This window comes from Triticum aestivum, chromosome 4D, assembly GCF_018294505.1.
Source record: "Triticum aestivum cultivar Chinese Spring chromosome 4D, IWGSC CS RefSeq v2.1, whole genome shotgun sequence".
In the NCBI taxonomy this organism is placed as follows: Eukaryota; Viridiplantae; Streptophyta; class Magnoliopsida; order Poales; family Poaceae; genus Triticum; species Triticum aestivum.
The window spans coordinates 75,021,360-75,044,776 of NC_057805.1; the positions used below are offsets into that span (position 1 = coordinate 75,021,360).

The window sequence follows — 23,417 nt, forward strand, 5'->3', positions numbered from 1 at the left end:
CTTTTTGGTCATTACTGACAAAAGGGGGAGAAGCATATGAGTTAATAGTCTTCAAGCGGGTCCTTATGGGTGGTTGCTATATTTTGCCAAGTGTTTACAACCCTCATCTTTTGATACATTTGGTTCTTTGGGTTGTAACACTTAAACTTGATGGTCGTCTGCTACTTTTTCTGTCAGTCTGTGATGTGATGATAAATTCCGCATGAAGTCATCCCACAGTCGTCCATTTTTCATTATGCATGTCATTATCTTCGTTATATCTTTATATGCATGATGAATTGTCTTCATAAGTTGAAGAGGATCTCCACAAAGTAAAACCTGCCATGTGCATTTGCATTCAAAAGCAAACTACTTATATGCACATCTTCAGGGGGAGCCTCTTGCTACTTATGAATACAATGCCTTAATCCTTCAACTTTCGCATACTTTTATCCCCGTTGAAAACTTCAACCATTTTGTCACCAATCACCAAAAAGGGGGAGATTGTAAGTGCATCTAGTGCCACCCCTAGTTGGTTTTGGAGTATTGACGACAAACTTGGTTGAGGGACTAATGTGTTTGTGAGAATTGCAGGATAACACAGGTAGTAGTCCCACATTGATTCGGTTTACCTGCCAGAGATGACCCCTAAAAATGTGTGAAGACATTGAAGACAATGGTTGTCTGTGAAGATATTCACAACGAAGATTATGACTTGAGAAGACATTCACGTGAAGACTATGGAGTGCGAAGACATAGTTGTTTCGTAGTTTCCTTTTCTTCTTTGTTGAGTCATAGGAACCACCGCACTGTTAAGTGGGGTCCAAGTGAACAAAGTCAGAGTGACTAAAGTGATGCTCAACCAAATCCTATGTCTTCGAGCAAAGACAATGAGAGCAAATCTTATCATGAGCTAGATAAGTCAGCTTTACTTGTAGCCCAAGTCAAGCTACCGTGTGTTTTTGAAATCTGACCGTTGGACACGTGTCAGTTCCTTAGTGACCTAGGGTCATTTCGGACAAATCAGGTCAGGTTGCCTCCTGGCTATAAATAGCCCACCCCCTACACCATAAATTGGTGGCTGCTCAGAGTTAGTGCACGGCTTTTGTCGTTTGAGAGCAACCCACCTCTGAAGCATTTGAGAGAAAGATCCTTGCGAGGACAAAGCCCAAAACACCCAGAGCCAAAGAGTGTTAGGCATCACTGAAGTCTTTCTGTCCGCGTGATCTGAAGACTTGTTACACTTGAGGACTGTGAATCCTCCAGCCGGTTAGGCGTCACATTCTGAGCATCCAAGAGTCGTTGTGGATTGCCGGTGAACAAAGTCTGTGAAGGTTTGGAAGTCTACCTTGAAGACTTACCAGAGTGATTTGGCGAGGACTAAGTGTTCTTAGCTCAAGGGTAATAAGGTGAAGACGCGGTCTTCTGAGTTAAATCTCAGCCTCCCTAACCAGACGTACAGTTGTCACAGCAACTGGAACTGATCCAACAAATCCTTGTCCTCACCAAGCAACTGGTTCTATCTCTTACCTCTCTTTACTTACAGTTCGTCTTCGTGAAGTCATTGCCTACTTGAATGATATGATTGACTTCACTGTGTGAAGACTGTGGTTGTTTGGCTTCATACTATCTTCCATCCTGATCCATACTACCTAGCTGCTAATAGTCTTCGTGCTTTCACTTCATTGCTTACTTGACTATGGCTTGTCTAGTGTAGTCTACCTTCCGCTGCATATCAATAGGTTTATTTCTACTGTTTGTCTTCAAAGCCCCTGTGTTTTGAGGACTTACATAAAAATCACCTATTCACCCCCCCCCCTCTAGTCGATAACTAGCACTTTCAATATTGGCTCCCACATATTCTACAAAGATCTTTACCGGTCAAACCGCATAACAACATACGTTGTTCCCTTTGTCATCGGTATGTTACTTGCCCGAGATTCGATTGTAGGTATCACTATACCTCGTTCAATCTCATTACCGGCAAGTCTCTTTACTCGTTCCGTAATGCATCATATCGTAACTAACTCATTAGTTACATTGCTTGCAAGGCTTATAGTGATGTGCATTACTGAGAGGGCCCAGAGATACCTCTCCGACAATCGGAGTGAAAAATCCTAATCTCAATCTATGCCAACTCAACAAACACCATCGGAAACACCTGTAGAGCATCTTTATAATCACCCAGTTATGTTGTGACGTTTGATAGCACACTAAGTGTTCCTCCGGTATTCGGGAGTTGCATAATCTCATAGTCATAGGAACATGTATAAGTCATGAAGAAATCAATAGCAATAAACTAAACGATCATAGTGTTAAGCTAACGGATGGGTCATGTCAATCACATCATTCTCTAATGTTGTGATCCCGTTTATCAAATGACAAATCATGTCTATGGCTAGGAAACTTAACCATCTTTGATTAACGAGCTAGTCAAGTAGAGGCATACTAGTGACACTCTGTTTGTCTATGTATTCACACATGTACTAAGTTTCCGGTTAATACAATTCTAGCATGAATAATAAACATTTATCATGATATAAGGAAATATAAATAACAACTTTATTATTGCCTCTAGGGCATATTTCCTTCAGGGTTTGCATATTATCTTGTTGAATCTTTGTGCAAATCACGTGTTGTCATCAATCCACCAAAAATGGGGAGATTGTTAGGGCATATTTCTCCCTTAGTGGTTTTGGTGATTGATGATGATGCTTTTGCAGACTAATCGTGTGCCTTGAGCATTTCAGATAATCTATCATAAGGCATACGATGATTCGAGCCCCTTGGAGTCTTAGAGTTAAGACTGTTTCCTTTCCTACATTTCTTTTCGGTGGACTTGAGTCGTAGGGAAACCCGTTCTATCAAGAGGGGGTCTGTTTTGGAAAGGTTTGGGTGGAATCATCACGTACACATTTCCTTATGCACCCACCTGCCTTTCTACTTCGATGGAGTTTCTCCTTCTGTGGATGAGAAGGGGGGTTGGAGAGCTGCAAACTGTAGTACCGCTCTGGGCAGCGGTAGTACTGCTTATAGGTGATAGAACCGCTGGCAGTACCGCGTGTACTACCACCCCCTGCTCAGGTCTCCATTTTTCGTGTCAGGTTCAGCGGTAGTCCAGTGGTAGTCCCACTGGCATACTACCATTGAGCCCCTTTTGGCCCAGTTGGACAAGCGGCAGTTGAAGCGGAAGTAGGAGCGGCAGTACCGCACCTACTTCCGCTGCCACTACCGCTTGTGGCTCTGTTCTCTAGTCTTCCCCTGTTTCCGCAGAGGACATCGGTAGTAGGGCGTGGAAGTACTGCCTATAAATGGTAGTACAACCTAGAATGGGCGGTAGTACCACTGTAGCAGTACTACCGCAATGCCCTACCATCACGGTACCATAGTATAGTAACCCCGGCGGTAGTGCCGCTGGGGCGACACTACTTGCTCGTGGCCCTGAGCCATTACACGTATTCCCTGGCACTACCGCTTGGGCGGTAGTACTGCTCCTAGAGCGGTAGTACCGCTTATGTGCAGGCTGCGGGCTGTGTAACGGTCGGATTGTTTCCCCACTATATAAAGGGGGTCTTCTTCCCCAAGAAGATCTACCTCTTCCTCCCCCAAACTCCATTGTTGTTCAAAGCTCCATTCTCGCCCGATCTCTCCCCCTAGCCAATCAAACTTGTTGATTTTGTAGGGAGTGGTTGAGAAGTCCCCGATCTACACTTCCATCAAGAGAAATTTGATTCCCCTACTAATCCCTTGCGGATCTTGTTACTCTGGGTGTTTGAGCACCCTAGATGGTTGAGGTCACCTCAGAGCCACATTCCAATGTGGTGAAGCTTCGTGGTGATGTTGGGAGCCTCCAATTAGGTTGTGGAAATTGCCCCAGCCTTGTTTGTAAAAGTCTGGTTGCCACCTTCAAGGGCACCACTAGCGGAATCACGACATATTGCATTGTGCGAGGGCGTGAGGAGAATACGGTGGCCCTAGTGGCTTCTTGGGGAGCATCGTGCCTCCACACCGCTCCAACGAAGACGTACTTCCCCTCAAAGGGAAGGAACTTCAGTAACACATCCTCGTCTTCTCCGGCTCCACTTGCGGTTACTTCTTACCTTTACTTTGTGCAAGCTTTACTTGTGTTTGTATCCTTCGCTTGCTTGTGTTGTTGTTGTTGTTGTTGCTAGCATCATATATTTTGCTCACGTAGTTGCATATCCAGATAACCTTTTTGTAGCTAAACCTAATTTGTTAAGAAAAGCTAAAAATTGGTAGTTACCTATTCAGCCCCCCCCTCTAGTCAACCATACTGATCCTTTCAAAGAGGCTTAGGATACAAGAGTCCTACTAGGACACCACATCATATTCTATCTACACACGACTCCAAGTCCAACTGCAACCTTTCTTTTACAAGTATTCGAGCAATTCCAATAGTATGACACTATATTTAATCTTCACGAGGCCTTCCAAAGGTTGAAGTCCGTTGGTTAAGGTTTAACTACCTTGAGTGGTTTTTGTCACAAATAATCATTGGGTAAGAGTCTGTCACACCCCTACTCGGTTAGCATCTTAACATCCATTTACTCGGAAGGCCCAACATTTGACTTCAATATCATGAATCTCGAGGCCATCCTGGTATTGTACTTCATGCTACTTGGATTTTCTAAAACAATACAACCTTCCACTATGAAAGTTAATCTTCAACTCGGAGAGTTGTTCAAACACACTAAGGATTAGCTTGATGTTTGCAGTTTTACCCAAATCAAGATCCATAAAAGGAAGTGTTTTCATCGGCATGTGGTAGAATAGACAACCCCACATCTCCTAAATGATGGATGAGGCCACTACGTACTGCCCATCCTCCTTAGCTTTATTAATTAGAACTATCAACATATCTCCTACAATATTAAAAGGAATTTGTGAAAGAGGATCCCCTTGTCCAAGTCCATTCTTAGATTGAAAAAGGCCCAACATCATCATTGTACTTAATGGCAACACTACTCTGCTGGACAACATTGCCACCCCAAACCCTGAGGTCAATAAATTCATTCATTCGCTTGATGTAGGAAGTACCATCACACATTATCATATGCTTTCTCGATATATATTCTTAAAATAATACCATCAAGTTTCTTAGGGTGCAAATCATATATTGTCTCATAGAGAATAACAACAACTTCCATTATAAAAATGGCCTAGCAAAAATGCCATTTGTGTTATCCGAATGACAAGAGAGCAACTATCATGACGCTATTAGTACCCACTTTTGTCAAAATCCCAAAGCTAACATTTAAGAGAAAAATAGGTCTGACTTGCTAAATTTTGGTCTCCGCCAGCACCTTAGGGATTTAAAGTTGTACAAAGGAAGTATAACCTTGTGAAAATCCGCAAAAATGCAAGAATGTCACCTTTAATCACTTCGCAAAAGGCCCAGTAAAACTCAAAAGGAAAATTGTCCGACTCCCGCGCCTAACAATGTTCCATTTGAAGGCCATTTGTCTTACCTCGTGTTCCGTGAACTCGGCCGACAATTTGACATTCTCATCTACAAAAATCTGGGGTATATCATCAATCAGTGTCTTGGGAAATCTGGCTATCACCATGAGGTCGAAAAATCTCTTGGTAGTATAAGGTAATGTAACCTCTTAATTAATGTCCTCTCCCTCAATAACACCATCAAGCTATGTTCCTTTCTATGTGTGTTGGGTGCTACTTGTTGTTGTTGCCATTGTATTTGTATCTTGACCTTGGTTTTGAAAATGAAAATTGTTCAGGTTGGCTTTTGCCCGTTGTAGCAGCGTAAAAAAAACCTCAAGCTAAATTGTTTTCCTATGACGCCCATTCGCGGCAAGATGGAAATATAGTATGTCATGATCTTCTCCCTTTGGCATGTGCTTTTAATTCAAATGTAAACTTGCTTGACATGCCTAGTCTGTCGTGTGTGATATGCTCTATCAGCACACTCATCATACAACTAAACTGAATAACTCAAATAGAGTGAATTCTGTTTTTTTACCCCATGACATTTTTGACACTAATTACCTCATTTAGCGAGATTTCATCCGTTTTACCTCATTTAGTAAAAGTTTGGCCATAATTTACCCAGTTTAAAATTTTGTGAGTGTTTTGACCGGTGGGTCACAATTGTCAGGTGCAGATCCATCTGCCATGCCACGTTAGTGGTTTTTCCTAGCTATTTTCACATTGCTGATTCGGGTCGCACAGCTTGTCCCGGTCGGCACGCCCTGATGAAGGACACTCGCGTCGCGTCCAACGCACAATGTGCGAGTCGTCCGTGCACCACGCTCGCCTCCAGTCGCTTATTGCTTGCGTTGCTCACCCCCATTCAATTGCATCGCCCGTGCAGGCTTCCGACCACACGCACCCATCAGGCTCGCTCGAACCTAGGGCTAGGGATTGTCAGGCAGCGGCAGCGGCGACACCGACAGCAGCTAGTGCTGAGGGGTCGGCCGTGCGATTTCATACCTCTAGCATGGTGCGAGCGATGTGTGTCGTGAATATTGGAGGCCAGTATGGTGCAACCCGACTCGGGCTTGTGCGTTGGACGCGGGCGACTTGCTTTGGTGCGATCATATCGGGCAGGGACGGACGAGAGAAGCTGTGAGGACCGGTTGATCAGGAAGAAAATTAGGCAGGGAAAACCCGCCGGTGTGGCATGCTAGCTGGACCTGACAATTGGGACCCGCCGGTCAGAAAGCTCACAAAATTTTAAACAGGGTAAATTATGGCAAAACTTTCGCTAAATGGGGTAAAACGGATGAAATCTTGCTAAATGAGGTAATTAGTGTCAAAAATGTCAAAATAGGGGTAAAAACCAAAATTCACTCAAATAAAAATTACTTCAAAACCTCTCTTAGTTCTTCTCCAAGCTCCGCAACCAGCATCTAGCAAGTAGCATGGGAATTTGCACCGGCTGGAAATGGTGTCAAATGGATGGATAGGCTCGCTTTGGAGTTTCCCGGACCGCCGGGACCAGAGCCAACTGAAGATAAATCGGAGGTACGAATTATAAGCTTGCCAGATCAGTGATACCTGCGTCCAATAATTCTGTTCTGCACATCCATCCGTAGTGTAACGCACTGCATGCCGATCGCTGTCTAGGCACACACATCCATCCACTGGACCAGCATTGCTGTGGCCGCTAGGCCTGCCATGCCAATGTGCACTTGGACAGGGCCTCTATCACGCAGCAGCGCAGTGGTCCATCTCCTCTCTGTTTTTCACGGAGCAAACAACAGCTGCCACTCCTTTTTTTTTTGGCAATATAGCTGCCGCTCTTGTCCCGAGTCACGCTCTGGCTAAGACGATACTAACTAGAGGGAGGATTTTTCTTTTCTTGTAGATTTTTCAGTAAAGCACCTGGACCGGGGTAGAGATAAGACAAGCTTTTATTAAAGATACGTGTGTTGGCCCCATTTTTGCTGATGGGTTGGATCACTAGTTTTTAGTGCATCGATCCCTGGACTTGGCTTGATATCATTGTCATCACGTCATGTAACGAGATGACATTCCAGGTAGAGAGAGCGGAGAATATTATACACATGGCTATGCATTTCATCGGCCAACTGTCAGTAAAGCAACGGGAAAGTAAGAACCGTTCAAAATTAGAACCGTAGAGTTAACGATGAAGTTGGACCATTTTGTAAGGCAACAGAGGGTCTTTGACAAGGGGAGCACTGTCTTCAATTTGTGCTTAACATTATGGCAGACATGCTAGCAGTTTTTTCTAATAGAACCAAAGAAGATTTTTTTTAGCAGCAATAGAACCAAAGTAGATGACTGAGGCAATTTGGCTCCCGAGGGAGCACATAAATTTAATTTACTTTTTTGCAAAGGATATTTAAAGTATCAGAAAAAAATCTTTATCTATCTGCTATAATGTGCAGGCTAAAATATGTATATTCTCTAGGAATCTGTAGAATTTCATTAAATAATATGGTAATTTGTAGGCTAAAAAGACAAATATCTGGCCCAAAAAAAGCCCATTTTGAATTGTATTTTATGTGTACTCCACATATGGACATGTATATTAATGAAAAATTGTTGCCCATCTATATGTATGTGCATAATATATGATTTTTTTCGAGTATGAAATCAATGTTTCTATTTCTTTAAAGAGCTACCCAGAGCCCGGGCTTCGAATAGTTTTTTTCGTAAACTACGTTGCCAAATTAGTGAAGTAGTTTCAACTTATTAATTATGGTATCTTAATTCTTCAAATTCTCATGACATGTTAGTTTTATGGATCATGACCTGAAGCAAACTACAAATTTGAAGATTTTTCTTACTGTCTTTTAATAATTTCCATAAGAGGGATTTTTTTTGGAGGTGGGGGGGGGGGGGGGGGGCATCAAGGAGCAGGAGCCTGAAATGTGCATGATTGTTTGGTTTTAACATAAAGTCATTTCCAATCAATTACCTTGGTATTGCAATCCACTGCTGATATAATGGTGATAACAGAATATCGATTTTGCAAAACAAATATAAGTTGAAACCGGAGGGGCATCAAGGAGCAGGAGCCTGAAATGTGCATGATTGTTTGGTTTTAACATAAAGTCATTTCCAATCAATTACCTTGGTATTGCAATCCACTGCTGATATAATGGTGATAACAGAATATCGATTTTGCAAAACAAATATAAGTTGTCGGGCCTAAAACCTCTCATATGTTGGTCGCTTGATTCTCATCAATGTGGTTCTAAGTAGCCTACCGATTTTTATGATGTCCTTGTTAAAGAATTCCAAGTGGGTATGGAAATGACGAGTTTTTATAGCTTATATTTTTGTGACGAAGCGGTACTAGGGAATTTGATGTAATAATAACAAGAGAAAAGACCAAGGGAGCCTAGGCATTCACGACATAGACCTTTAAGCTCCCCCCTGGCTGTTGGATCTAGAAGATTTTGCTTAAGGAAAGAGATATTTGGGACAAAAAACACTGTCGTTAATCAAAGAGAAACAGGTGAGCTCTCATTTTTGGAAGGGTCTCATGAAGGACAAGGACATCTTTCTCCAATTTAGGTCATTTCAAACGCCAAACGGGGCATCAATAAGCTTTTTGGACGATATAGAGTTAAGGTGACTCGTGAACTGGTTACCCAAGGTTATTTGACATCATGTGTAATAAGCATGCTACAGTGTCAAATATGTTTGGGTCGTGAATCCCTTGAGTGTTCGATTTTGACAAACTCTTGACTAGTTAGTCTGAAAATGTTTTGAAAGTGGGGTGACACCATGCTTCCCCCCCCCCCCCCCCCCCCTCCTGTAACATACCATTTATTTATTCATAAAATTTACAGTAGAACAATGTGAGGGTTCAAAAAAAAAAGACACCATGCTTACTCACGAACAACATACCTTTAGATGGAATTTTACAGCTGGCATGTTTTTGTGCAATCTATGTATGCCGCACTTCAGGATTCTCTAGACTGGTTACAATCTAAAAGTATATGACTAATTCAGCAATATTGGCAAGGCGAAACAAATTGTATCTTTTGTTATGTGCAAGAGAGTATCCAACTTTATTTTTTGATTGCAAGTATTTCTTGGTAGGCTGTTCATTTTCTTTTAATATTACTTTTCCTTGTAATTGTCACATATTTTAGATCATGGTTACGAGGTGCCCATAAGTCTCCATCTTATTAATTTACATTGGTGTTACACTGGTCAATTTGGTTATGCAAAAATTATCTTTATTGAAAAAAAAACTACTCTTTTAAGCACGTGCTCTACCCATCAATCAATTGGTTGTGATCGTAGGACTTACTACTCGTACGTATCACATATATGGCCTAGGGCCCTTTCGCAAAAAAAAAACGTACAGATCACAAGCAACATTTGTTTACAATTGGAGGATGGAGCCAAGAAATTGAAGCGGCTCACACGGAAGTTTACGTCTTGCTTTGGATGTCGAGGTGTAATAATTTATTTACAATGAGTCTTGATGTAATGCGATCTGTCACAGTTTGGTCCTTGTTATCCTTTTGGTTGTATTGCGGTTTGTTTTGGATAGCTATGATGCAACCGTGTTTCCATTAAAAAATAATGGTCCATATGTGGGGCTTCCTTTTTCTCGCTTCATAATGAAGTCTTTGTTCATCAAGACTTGCAATCTCAAGTGCTCCAAGAAACAAAAACCACCAATGATTGGATCCACCCTGTCCTTTATACATATTAAGATACCTGCAGGCCTCTATTGGTTGATACATACTAGTTGATGATGTATTTCTCTACTTTGTTGGTGGTACAGTGGAGAATATTAAACATGGTTATCCATGGCATGTGCCAACTGCTAATACAGCTACAACAATAGCCGAAGTCTTACATAATTTGAACATAGGGCAGCACTGGTCCTGCAGTCCATGAGTGGGACTCCCTTTCTTGCTTGAAAGTGAAGTTTTTTGTTCACAGAGACTTGAGATTTTGAAGTGCCAAAAAAAGATATCCAATTAGTGATTGGATCCCACTACTCTGCCCTCTATAAAGAATCGCTTAGCTTCTTTTAGCCAGCCAAGCTGTGAACGATCAGATTAGCTTGCTCCCACTAAGTTGCCAAGACTATTTTGTTGGAGATGATAAACTTGAAAAGCGATGGTGATTCAGATAAAGCATCCACGTGATAAAATATCCCGTCGCACCCCTCGCCATAGCAACTACCATCATCCAAATCTTCAGAAGACAGTTTAAACAGCTAATAGAAAATCATAAAAGAAATATTCCAGCAAAAGTGGACTGAAGGCCACACCAAGCATATTTTGGTTTTTTTTGTGTGAATATATAATAGCTTTATTTAACTTTTTTAATCTTATGTCCAATTTATTGCCAGCTGAGAATGTATATACTCCGTGAGTAAGTCAAATTTACAATAAATATTTTATGAGACGGCACACAGGTATTTTACTAGTACTGTCAAATTAGTTTCATAATATTTGAACCATTTGAATTACTATGTAAATCTGTGAACTCGATGACACAAAATAAGATACATGTCATCGGATATATTCTCATCCATACATGTTCCAAAGTTGTCATTTCCATTACATCCTTTCTACTGCTCTTAAACTAAACACATTTGTATGCTATTCAGTCTCCACCTTGCTACATCAAACAGCATTGACTTCAATCTGGTACAGATCTAGACACCCAGAAACTAGAATCTAGATGACAGAGACTATGAGTCTATGATATTCCTTTGTTGAAATGCAACAGACTAGCATGTCATCCCATCATGGCTACTTTCACAGATTAGAATCTTCAAGAAATACAATGCATATCCATCCAAAACAAAACTGTTGCATCATGCACCACAAGACATTTCCCTCGTTCATTCATTCAGTCTCCCTTTTCCCCCTTCTTGTCAGTGACAACCAAAGACACCTCATTCAGTCATCTTTACTCTTTTACAAGAAAAGACACCCCTTTCCAAGCAACATCACATCTTTGGCAGAAAGCCATCAGAAGAGAGCACGTACTGCACATCTATATGCCCGCTCCCTCCATTCAAAACCATTGTGACACTATTCAGTGTTCAGCTTCCCTTTGCTTTTCAGTCACCCTACCCATCCAACACCAATCATCTTTGCTTTTTTTTCACCTCGGCATGCATGTGATTGGTTGGTCCAGCATCCAGCATCTTGCAGTTTCTGTTAGGAAGGTTAGAGTCAGGCCCATGGCCATTCTATTCTACCTCTACAACCTACCCGTCCCTTGCCCATCAACTTAATTTGTGTTTAGGTATCCACCATGTATTGCCATGTCCCACGGATACCTAAACACAAATTAGCTATTCCTTCGGAATTCTTATGAAATTAGCTACATAGTTTTTCTTTTTGAGAAAACCATCATGAGGTCTTATCCCATGTTTCTTCTTTTTTCTTGCGCGAGAAACTTTCAATCTATTCATCTTCAATCATGGCCATACAAAGAACATCAGAGATAATAAAAATTACAATCAGGTCCGTGGACCACCTAGTGACGACTACTAGCACTAGAGCAAGCTGAACGCGTGCCGCCGTCATCACCCCTCCCTCGTCGGAGCCGGGCAAACCTTATTGTAGTACACAGTTGAAAAGTTGTGCTAAGCCCCATAGGACCAGCACACCAGAGCAGCAACCATCACCGAAGAAAGTCATAGACCGGAAGGATCAAATCTGTAAACACGCAAACGAAAGCGAACAAAGACCGGATCCAAACAGATCCACCAAAGATCGGCACCGACCGAATCCTGCAAGATCGAAGGAGACACACCTCCACACGCCCTCCGACGATGCTAGACGCACCATCGAGACAGTGCTAGAACGTGGGAGATGTTATTCCCACCGAGAGACCCATGTTTTCTTTTCTTTATGTCTGTATAATTCCTTTGCTTTTCCTGCGTGAAATTCAAACGATGGTTTTAAAGTTTTCCCGTGGTTTTGGTTCCCATAGAAATCTAGAACACATGACATCTCAATTACAGTATTCCAAATTTTAAGTCCTGTGTTGGAGAAGGGGCCTAAAAGCCCATCAGACATGGCAATTTTCGTCAGAGGAAGCGCAAGCGAGCTGGATCCCCTGGAACGGAAGCAAGTTACCCGTACCCGGCACATCATCACCGCATCATCACTTGCTTAGCCATCCATCTCTTGAAGCTTAGTTCTGGCCAACCACAGCACCCAGGTACCATGCCTTTTCCCCGCACAGTTCAGTTTAGTACTAGAAAGATGAGGATGTTCCACCGTCCATGAAGGTGAAATTTATGAGACCTACATTACCACCACTGCTGGTACACGTACCTCATAGTACTGTACTAGACTACCACCTCCATATAAATATGAATCTAGTGGTCGACAGATACATACTACACACTACACCATAGGGATTTGCAACTTTGCAAGCAAGCAAGCTAGCTCCACCATGGATGAGTTCACTTTCCCCACTGTCCCAGGCGGGCAGTGCAAGCTCGCGCCGTTCCCTCCGCCGTGGTTCGTCGCCGCCGTCGCGGAGGAGGAGGAGGAGGACGGCGGCGGCGCGCCGTGGGGCCGCGACGAGAAGATGGACATGCTGTGGGAGGACTTCAACGAAGAGCTCGCGCGCGCGCCGCCGGTGTGCCCTCTCAGCCCCGTGAGCAAGGGGGGCGGGCTGATGGCGATGACGATGATGAAGGAGGCCGAGTGGTTTTACAGCGACGGCGACGGCGAGGGCGATGACGGCGGTGTCATCGAGGCGAGGAAGCGTAGCGGCAGTGGCAGGCACATGGTGGTCCGGCGCCGGAGATGGAGCCTGCTGCTGATGCTCAGGCTGCTCAAGAAGCTCTTCCTGGTCAAGAAGTCCAGGAATGGGAGAACCGCGCCAATCTGATGAAATCAGATGAGCTGCAGAAGTTAATGCAGAAATTATTGGTGCGACTCAGTAGTGTGTGCATAGTTGATACGTATATCATATACTCTACATGTGTAATTTTGCTTTTTCTCGCAAGACTTCTTTTTGGCTGAAGAGTGTACTCTTCTTCATCTTTCTCTTGTTTTGATCAACTTGTTCTTCTTCTTGGCATCAGTATATTCCCAACTACAAACAATTGTTTTTCCCTCTGAATCATCTAATTTTTGGTTTTGTATGGAATGCATGACAAGTTTATCAACAACACTAGGATGAGTGAGATCACAATTCCGTATGGACATTGCTCTTCCATTATCTGATCTTTCTTTGTGACTGAAGCAAGTTGTGTTGGCAATTGTGTTGTTAGCATTGGGATGGGATGAGCATGGCAAAGGTTGTCTGCCACCAACCTCGTAGATGCAGATGCAGGTGCATCGCCATCAGGAACCCACCTAAATCAAGGAGCCATTCAATTGCGGCACCGTCACCAACACCTCCAAGCAGCACGTGAAGCAGAAAACCAGACGCCAAAGTCTTCAGCTTCATAAATGTTGCACTTAACAACACACTGCAACAATCACTTCCTCTCACATCAGGGTCACCATTCTGCCAATTAGGGATCTTATTAATCCCCTGCCTGATGATGCCCGGGAGAGGCCTAATGATCTTGCTGAGCATGCTACTAATCCAATCACAATAACCCCACCTAACATCTTCAGATGCCACCTATTGTCCTGATCAATTAACCTGCTGGTGTTACTTTACTAATACTCCTACTACAGTACTACTGGAGTACAAAGAAGTCAATCATAGTACAGAACTCCCTTAGAAAGCCTCTTTGATCAAGACCTTAGAAGTGAGAGACTTTTTCGGACCACGCGAGGTGCGGACACGTGTTCTGTCACGATCTGGCCTACGCATGCAGTGCTGGTCGTCTGTAACCGACCAAGTGAAGCAACCAGCCGGTTGGTTTCCAGCAACATGGACAGGTTGTGAACTGTATACGCTCTCAGGTTTGGTGCCACACCAATCTGGACTTGATTATTGGCTATCCTTCACACATCAGGATGAACCAACCAATGAGATTCCCCTTCTTTTTTGACCTCAAACGTAGACACACAAATGAGATTCTCATACTACAAGCAAACCAGAAGAACCGGGTGAGTGAAAGCTCTGAAACTGCTCAACATTGTGTACTAAGTACTCCTTACGTTCCAAAATAAGCGTCTCAACTTTGTACTAGCTTTAGTACAAAGTTGTACTAAGCTTGAGACACTTATTTTGGGACAGAGGGAGTAGATCCTAGAATGGCAAGCTATGATCAGTATCACAGGTCACAGCTAGAAAGGAAACAGCGGCTGAGCAAGCAGATCACAAGAAAGTCTATCTGGCAACAGTTTTCCCAGAAACAGGCCAAGTTAATAACCATAATATTTCACAGTTAGCAACCAATTTTCTCCTTTCATCACTCAACCCTTCAGTTGCACACTAGAGCCACGTGGTTGCAACCACCAGACAAGGCAAAGCTGGCCAGAGATGAGAAGCAGTCAAGCACATATCATTATCAGCCCATATGGGTTTTCTGCCCAGGCAGACATTATTCGACGATAATTCACGCAAAAATGCAACAACATATGTCAACAAGTTTTCGCCTAAAATTATAACTGCAAACTAAAGGGCATCAATAAAACCTAGTAGAAATAGCATGCTCTGGCCATATAATGCAGAATTACAAACGGCAGCAATGCTACACGATTATTCTCGAACAGATACGACAGAGGCTAACCGATTTACTCCACAATCCAACAAGAACATAGCTACATTTATTAGAGAGTCATTTTTTTTTAAATGTCACCAATAATTGAATATTTTCTTCTTATTGCCTTCTAGGGCCATGGATCGGTGGAATTGCAGACAGACCCCTGACAATTTTTTCAGATAATGGAAGAGAACATTGTCTCAACATGTGCACATGACTGTTATTTCTTGCCAGGACCAGGGAGGAATGGGGTTATTTCTGGGACGACTCTGTAGATGTGTACTTTTATGTTGTCCTTCGAGAAGAGCTCGAAGACGCACACGTCGAACTTCTCCAGATTATTGTCTAGAGAAAACTTGCCCCAGCCACCACTCAAACCGCCAACACAGCGTTCGCTGTAGTAGACATAGTTAACATCCCAAGACTTTCCTTGCGGATTCCAGAGCTTTAACTTCCTGTGGGCACGGGGAAGACACTCCCTTACAAATTCACAGGGTAGATTCTGCAGTACAAGGAAGTGATTCAGGAAAGGAATAACAGCACAAATAAGGCAATGATCAAATACACACGTACACGACACGACTACTGTCTAGACTCTGAAATATAATTGTGAACCAGTCCACTCAGGTTCAACTCCTAGACTTGGCACGGGTGCTTGCATATTCCCTGGATTTATTTCAGGCCTTCCCATGCTATTCATTCAGTGGTAAGAAAACCCTGAAATATAACTGTTTCCCTACTGTGACCTAAACTAGGTCAGCCCAAATTTTGGGTTACTAATTTGGCAGGATTTTTTATTTCAAGTTATACCTTTGTCAAAGTTTTGCAACAATATGTTTTTCTAGTCTCTTCACATGTATAATTTGGATTGACAACCACATACTCCATCACTCGAGTTATCATGTCATTCACACAACTTGACAATTTTGTCGACAAAGATCAGCAGAAATTTATCTCCTAAGTACCGATGCAGAGCCAGATGTTGAAAACTTGAAATCAATGAATTCACTGAGCAAAGTCATTAAGAAAATTATCTAACTGAGATAAAATAAATTGAAAAATTAAACGAGTGGTAATTCAAAATTTGCACTAAAGCATCCTGTTCATGCCCAAAAGAATGAGACCATCCATGAATAACTCTTGGTAGTTTCACACAGCTAGCCAACCAAACAACACTCAGTGCTCTTTTGAAATCTAACAAAGAAGAGATAGTCTTTAATTCGATAGAAGTAATAACATATGTGGAGAAGGTAACATTACCAAGAAAAATCCCACATATACATAAGACTCCTTCATTATTTGAAGACCGAAAGGATTCTTGGATTTAAATTGTTTTGCCCTTAGCAGAGCATTGTCCTTCTGTATTTCAGTTACCAGTCGCCTTTGTGATAGTACTCTTAGTTGTCTCTTACCCGTCGCGCTATCTGACAAGTGCAATATAATCAAATTATTTACAGAAATCACACACTTATGATAATTGCATGTCTTACTAAGCACACATTGTAGCAAGCTTAATGATATCAGAAGAGTTTTAGGGATGGACTACTTACTTTGACCACGTCTAGCAACATCCTTACTCACTCCGAGCCGAATGGGTGATGTCAATTCAGACTTGATGCAAGAGATACTTTGTTCTAACATGCTGCTTGAGGAATCAGAATCTGTGATATGGAGAGCATGTTTGTAAGTGAAATATATGTATCCTTACCACTTTCAAATAGTCAACACATTAATTTTTCACACCTAGTGTTAGTAAAAATGATATTAGCCATCTCTAACCTAGAACTCAGAGATGTTCTCTCTAACAAATACTTGCATGTATTGACACACCAGATGACCTTCTGAATTATAACGATGAATGGCAACCAATAATGTAAGCTGTAGTGTACTAGTCTAGACATGGTATGAATGGCACAAGTCCTTTATGCCATTATTGTGCAAATATGCACACTACACATTGCTGGCTTGTTGCTCCAACAATTCAAATAATTAGACTGCCAATTGTTACTAGCTACTTTTGTTAGATAACAGACGATAGATCCTCACCGGCCTATGCATCTAGAGATGTTACTATGCTGACTATGTCAAAATGAATCATACACTATTTTCAAAATTGAAGACAGGTTTACCTTCAGTACTGTCAAGACTTGTTGAAGCTGACTTGTAAGTACCGACTGAAGCTGCAGGACACCTTTTCTTATCCTTGTCTGAGGCAATAGAGGACTTCTGCAATGCAGAGTCATTTGCATCGATTTCTCTAAGCCCTGAGGACTTCTGCAACGAAGAGTCATTTGCATCGATTTCTCTAACCCTCGAGGACTTCTGCAATGCCGAGTCATTTGCATCGATTTCTCTAACCCTCGAGGACTTGTGCAATGCAGAGTCATTTGCATCGATTTCTCTAACCCTCGAGGACTTGTGCAATGCAGAGTCATTTGCATCAATTTCTCTAACCCTCGAGGACTTGTGCAATGCAGTCTCATTTGCATCGATTTCTCTAACCCTCGAGGACTGCAATGCAGAGTCATTTGCATCGATTTCTCTAACCCTCGAGGACTTTTGCAATGCAGAGTCATTTGCATCGATTTCTCTAACCCTCAAGGACTTCTGCAATGCAGAGCCATTTGCATCGATTTCTCTAACCCTCAAGGACTTCTGCAATGCAGAGTCATTTGCATCGATTTCTCTAATCCTCTTCCTAGTGGTTTGGTTGCTCTCTTCTAAGGGAACAACCACTGCCTCTGGTGGGTCAGCTGCATTCATGTCCACGTTAAGGCTCGTTGGTGCCACGTTACATGTAACAGCCGAAGCTTCAGGCATACCGTTTTCCAAGATACTAGAGCGGTTCTTCGATGTAGAGCCATCTGCATCCATTTCTGTAACCCTCTTCCTAGTGGTTCCATTACTCTCCTCCAAGGGGGCAGCCGATGCTTGTGATGGATCAGCTGCATTGATGTCCATGTCCCCTTTACCACTTTCTATTTTAACAACCAGATTCTTGCAAGGCTTAGCATGAAAAGCTGAAGGCTTCTCAATGCACATTCCATCAAAGATAACCACTGAGAATTTTGAGCGTCCATCATAACGGAAGGTTAAGAAGTGACCCATCTCAATTGAATGGTCTCTGACAAATTCCTTCCATCCCTTCACAAAGAACAATCCTTCATTGTCTGAAGCCAGCTCTGCAAGCCATGTGTTGCCACTTTGACCTTTTAGAGAAACCACTCCAGTAGGCTGATCCTGAAGGTACTGGTTGAATGATGGTGGAATTTTCTACATAGTATCATTAAATAAGGGCTTATTATTTTTTCAATAACAACACACAAGTACTTGTTAACAGTGTGTGGTATGATCACAGCTCGAAGACAAAGCTATAAAAAAAAATACTATATGCCGTATCATGTGACAGACTAGATGCCACCCAATTGTACTACACCTTTAAAACAAGCCTGAAATAACAGTCTAAAATATGAAAAAATGAGCATTCACAACACACATTGCCACAACATCTGAATAGCACTTGTCTCATGCACCTGACGACAAATTAATGCATAATGCATCTTACACATGGTATATTAATACAAGACGCTGCCTACCGTTAAACCATGCAATAATTTACTCAAACAGAAACAGTATAATAAATATATGAACTTTCTAATGAGTTCAGAAAAGGGTAAAATGCACTTTCGGTCCTGAGCTTTAATGCTAAATTTCATCCCTCTACTTTGGAAAAATTTATCCACAGAGAGATGCGATGAAAACATCACCATTTCACCACTACCTGGCGTCAACACAAAAATTGTGCTCCTAGTGAATAGACAATTGGAAGGTACTCCTCGTGAAGGGATTAAGGGGATTTCACAAGAAAGAAGAAACCAAGCTCTTCTTAATTATATGGACTCCAATACTTCTGATTTATGGTTATGACTCCGGGCATTGTTGAAATGAAGTGTGAGTTAATTTAACAACTAGTTGCCTCTTTGTTTCTATTTTACTTCCCCTCTTACTAGTGCGTGGAATCACATATACGTTGATGCTGTAAACGCATTAAGGCAGCACTTAGATCAATAGATAAAATATCATTCATTCACACAAAATATCAATTATGCATTATCTCTACAAGCATGGCAAAGCAGAGCAATAACTCTAACCAGCTAAATGAAACGCAGAACAACTCTCAGCCCTGACACAAGCAGTGTAAGGTGTAAGCATGGACAATGCTGTGGTAAACTCTTCCATCCTCGTCAAGGACAACTGAACTAAGGAAGATTAACAAAAAAAAAACTGATGTTGAAAGCAGAATGTCATCCATGCTCAAGAATGTACATCCACCGAGGAAATTCCCCTGTCAGCAGACAGTGGATCAATCCAAGGGAACACTTTATCTATTCCCACACCCAAAAGCAGAAGCAGCTTAGAATCTTTCAAAACAACATGGCGCAAGATTCACAAAATAGAACAAGTAAACATCCAGTCCACCTTTGGCATCAGATGCACAATAATTAAAAACTATAAAAGGCAAAGACACCCCTTTTAGATCAGATACAACTCTCTGTCTCTCTGTATTTTATTTTTCTGAAATTTACCAAAAATGGGCACACTAACAGCATCAGATGGACAGCGATTTGGGTCGATCGAAGAATCAAGCAGCAAGCTGAGCACTAAACCAATCAAGGATTTCAAGAGGAGCTCACCAATCTCTCCCCGTAGAGCTGCGGTAGGAACACCCTGGCGAATTGCTGGCCAAACTTGCCGCCCTCTCCACCATTCTCCTTCTCCTTCCCCTTCTCCCTGGCCCTCTCCTTGTCCGCCGCCGCCATGGCGGCGGCCGCCGCCGCCTCCCTGCTCTCCCGCTCCTGCTCCTCCCGCCACGCGCTCTCCTGCAGCTGCCGCCGCCTCCTGTCCCTCTCCTGCAGCTCCAGCCGCCTGTTCCCCACCATGCCCAAGAAAAAGCCTCTACTTCTCTCACCTAACCCCTCTCTCTACTCTCCGCAGGGTGTCGCCCGGGTGAGGTTTATAAGCTTCAGTTACCACTGGAGCGAGGAGTGAGGCTGCCTCGCTCGCTCCACTCACGGTGGGTCTCACCGCCCCTGATTCTCGGCGTGGGTTTTAGCAAGAGATCCCCCGAGTGGTCAAAAGTCATTTCATTTCACGGAAAGGGGACATGCCTCAGACGAGGATGAAGGGGCCAGAGCCAGAGCTGATGGCCCTCTTTGGGCAGTGTGCGGCAGAGATGATGCGTGCATGTGCATGAATGGATGGATAGATGGATTTCTTTTTACTTTTTTTCTTGGGTTGCATCTTTTTCTTTACCGTGCCTTACTTATTTATGCTATTGAAGAAGAGTTATTCCTCATTCATGTTCCTTTTATTTTGGAAGCATTCATGTTCCTTTGTCACCCGAGATTGTGACAATCTGGCTGACAAAAATAGAATGGTGTGTTATTTGTTGTAATGAAGTTGGAACTTCGGTTACATTCTCATTAAATTGAATTTTGGACAGGTGCTACTGACCATAGAACCATTGAATTTTGGTGATGGTCTGTGTATGGGTCCTTTAGATTCTTCTCCGTCTGGCGATGCCCTGCCAACTTCGGCTTCGTCGGGAAGCCACTGAGGCAAGGCCTCCTCAGTTTAGTCTCATCGGATTTGTGATGGTTGTCCAGCCCCTTCCTCGCTTGCTTCTCTAGGACGGCGATCATATCCTCGGTTCGCTATTGACGGCTTCTTCTGGCTCCGACTGATCACTTCTCGGCCATTGTGTCAACAACGTTAACCTAGCCCCGGGGGTGTTTCGGAGATCTAGATGTGGCATCGAGCTTTACTCACGACGTGTTGCCACCGAGTGTAGGAGGAACATGATGTTGTTATGCCCCAGGAGCTTGTTTTATTTTCTGCTTTTTTAAGGATGGTCTTGTAAGGGTTGGAAAATTTTTATATGATTGGTCTTCTCACAAAAGGAAAATGTGTGCCACACTTTTTCAAGGTTTTTCATTACGTGAAGTGCGCATGCACGATTCCCCAAGCAATCACTATGAATACTTCCATAAAAAGAGGTCCTGCCCAAGCATTCTTTTTTACACTCAAAACCCATTTTAGTTATCGATTGATGGCCAGAGTTACATCATTAACCAAAAAACTATTAAGAAAACTTGGGGGAGATCTATCAACTCTAGCTAGTTCATGGGCCACTGTGTTAGCCTCATAAGGGCAATGTTCATATATTCGTTGAAGAAAATGTTCAACGACGCGACCCACTTTGTGCGTCCAAATGTTCTATGTGGTAGTCATTCCCACCCTCCCTAACAAGAATGTGCCCCTGAATCTTCTCGTATTGCTTGACAAAGTTGAGGAGGGACTTGTGTGGGTTCACATAGCGTTTCAAAACATCGTTGAACCCATCATTGTGTTGCGTCGATTGAAGGAACGGGAAGAACCTGAACTTGAAGTAGCATGGCACCAATGTAGCCCGGTCTTCATAGAGTTTCTCAAAGTGGCCATGCATAGGCCCCCATACTTTAGCAAAAGTGCAACCCACTTCCGCTCAAATTCAGCCGGGTTGAAACTAAAGTCAATACATTCTTTGAAGTCTTTGACCAAATCTGGGTTCCTAGCCAACACAGAGCCAAGCTTCTCTTGCGCTTTCTTCATGATATGCCAATGGCAATAACGGTGTATCGTCATCGGGAACTTCCTCTTGATTGTTTGTACCATCGCAACGTCTTGGTCCGTGATGATGTTGTCCGGAGCCAATCCATCCATCGCCTCCAAAAAAGCTTCAAACAGTTAACCATAGCTCGAGGCTAGCTCCTACCGCACAAAGCCACATCCAAGCATAATCAACTGCTCATGCCTGTTTGATGCCAGTGAAGGGGGCGAATGGCATATTGTACATGTTTGTAAGATAAGTTGCATCAAATGATACACAATCATGATAAGCCTCCGCATAAGTTTTTTGTGCCGCACCATCCACCCAAAACAAATTCTCAAACCTACCTTCTGCATCCGTCTTGCACTTGAAGAAAAACCCTGGGCATGTTTCCTTCATCTTGCAAAAGTAGTTGAGTGTCTCTTCAATGTCGCAGTCTTTAGTTGTGGCATTCAGTTTTGAACAGTGGTTGTGTACGGCTTTACATGTGTAAAGGACAATCAACTCTGAACCATACTATGACGACATGATCATCATCATTCTTCCTAGCAAAAACAAAGTAAACCACTGTATTTCAGGCAACTAACCATAATGTAGGAAGCAACTTATGCATAGAACAGAAGCAACTCATATACATAAATAGAATCATACTAGTATAAAGTTTATGGAAAAAGTTTTTTGTTTTCCTTTTTTGGTGGAGGGAGGAGTGATATGCTGGGTCCATGTTTCTCATTAGAGTTGCATAAAGTCAATAGAGTTGCCTTTATTTCTAGTTTAAGTTGCCAGGTTTTTGGATCAGAGTTTCCCATGATCCAAACACTTTGTCAGGTTTGTTCTTTTTTTACTAGAGAGAAAATAACGACTGCTAGAGTCAGGAATAATAAAAACTTCAGAGCAAGCTTTTTTTAGGGGGGGGGGGGTGGGATGGTTGTTGTCCCCGCTGTTAAGTTGCAGTCGTTAAGGTGAGTCGGAATTTTTTTTCTCTTTGGGTGGGATGCCTTGATGAGAACAGAGGTATTTGGACAGCTATGTCTTGTCAATCAATGGATGGGTGTGATCCGCAACGAAGTTGATAACTTCCCATCTGCCATCTATTAGCTTCACCATCATCTTAGCAGGGCATTTTGTTTGATTTATAGTCTCTCTTCTCCGCTTCTTATAAGTAGGTGAAGGAAATATGCCCTAGAGGCAATAATAAAGTTGTTATTTTATATTTCCTTATTCATGATAAAGGTTTATTATTCATGCTAGAATTGTATTGATCGGAAACTTAAATACATGTGTGAATACATAAACAAATACCGTGTCCCTGGTAAGCCTCTACTAGACTAGCTCGTTGATCAAAGATGGTTAAGGTTTCCTAACCATAGACATGTGTTGTCATTTGATAACGGGATCATATCATTAGGAGAATGATGTGATGGACAAGACCCATCTGTTAGCTTAGCATAATGATCGTTCAATTTATTGCTATTGCTTTCTTAATGTCAAATACATATTCCTTCGACTATGAGATTATGCAACTCCCGAATATCGGAGGAATACCTTGTGTGCTATCAAACGTCACAACGTAACTGGGTGATCATAAAGATGCTCTACAGGTATCTCCGAAGGTGTTTGTTGAGCTGGCATAGATCGAGATTAGGATTTGTCACTCCGAGTATCGGA

At 42.5% G+C, this 23,417-nt stretch overlaps 2 protein-coding genes across 2 annotated transcripts; one reads left to right on the forward strand and one right to left on the reverse strand.

Moving 5' to 3' along the window:
- The first annotated feature begins 12,581 nt into the window (after positions 1-12,581).
- Positions 12,582-13,557, forward strand: LOC123099661 (uncharacterized). The gene has a single exon (XM_044521779.1). The coding sequence runs from the start codon at positions 12,880-12,882 to the stop codon at positions 13,321-13,323; it is 444 nt and encodes a 147-aa protein (XP_044377714.1). The 5' UTR covers positions 12,582-12,879; the 3' UTR covers positions 13,324-13,557.
- A 1,421-nt stretch (positions 13,558-14,978) lies between these two features.
- On the reverse strand, positions 14,979-20,191 carry LOC123096307 (B3 domain-containing protein Os11g0197600). The gene is made up of 5 exons (XM_044518003.1): positions 19,795-20,191; positions 17,230-18,373; positions 16,651-16,761; positions 16,361-16,524; positions 14,979-15,602 (listed from the first exon to the last, which is right to left on the reverse strand). The coding sequence occupies exons 1-5, from the start codon at positions 20,038-20,040 to the stop codon at positions 15,321-15,323; spliced, it is 1,947 nt and encodes a 648-aa protein (XP_044373938.1). The 5' UTR covers positions 20,041-20,191; the 3' UTR covers positions 14,979-15,320.
- Between the last annotated feature and the right edge of the window lie 3,226 nt (positions 20,192-23,417).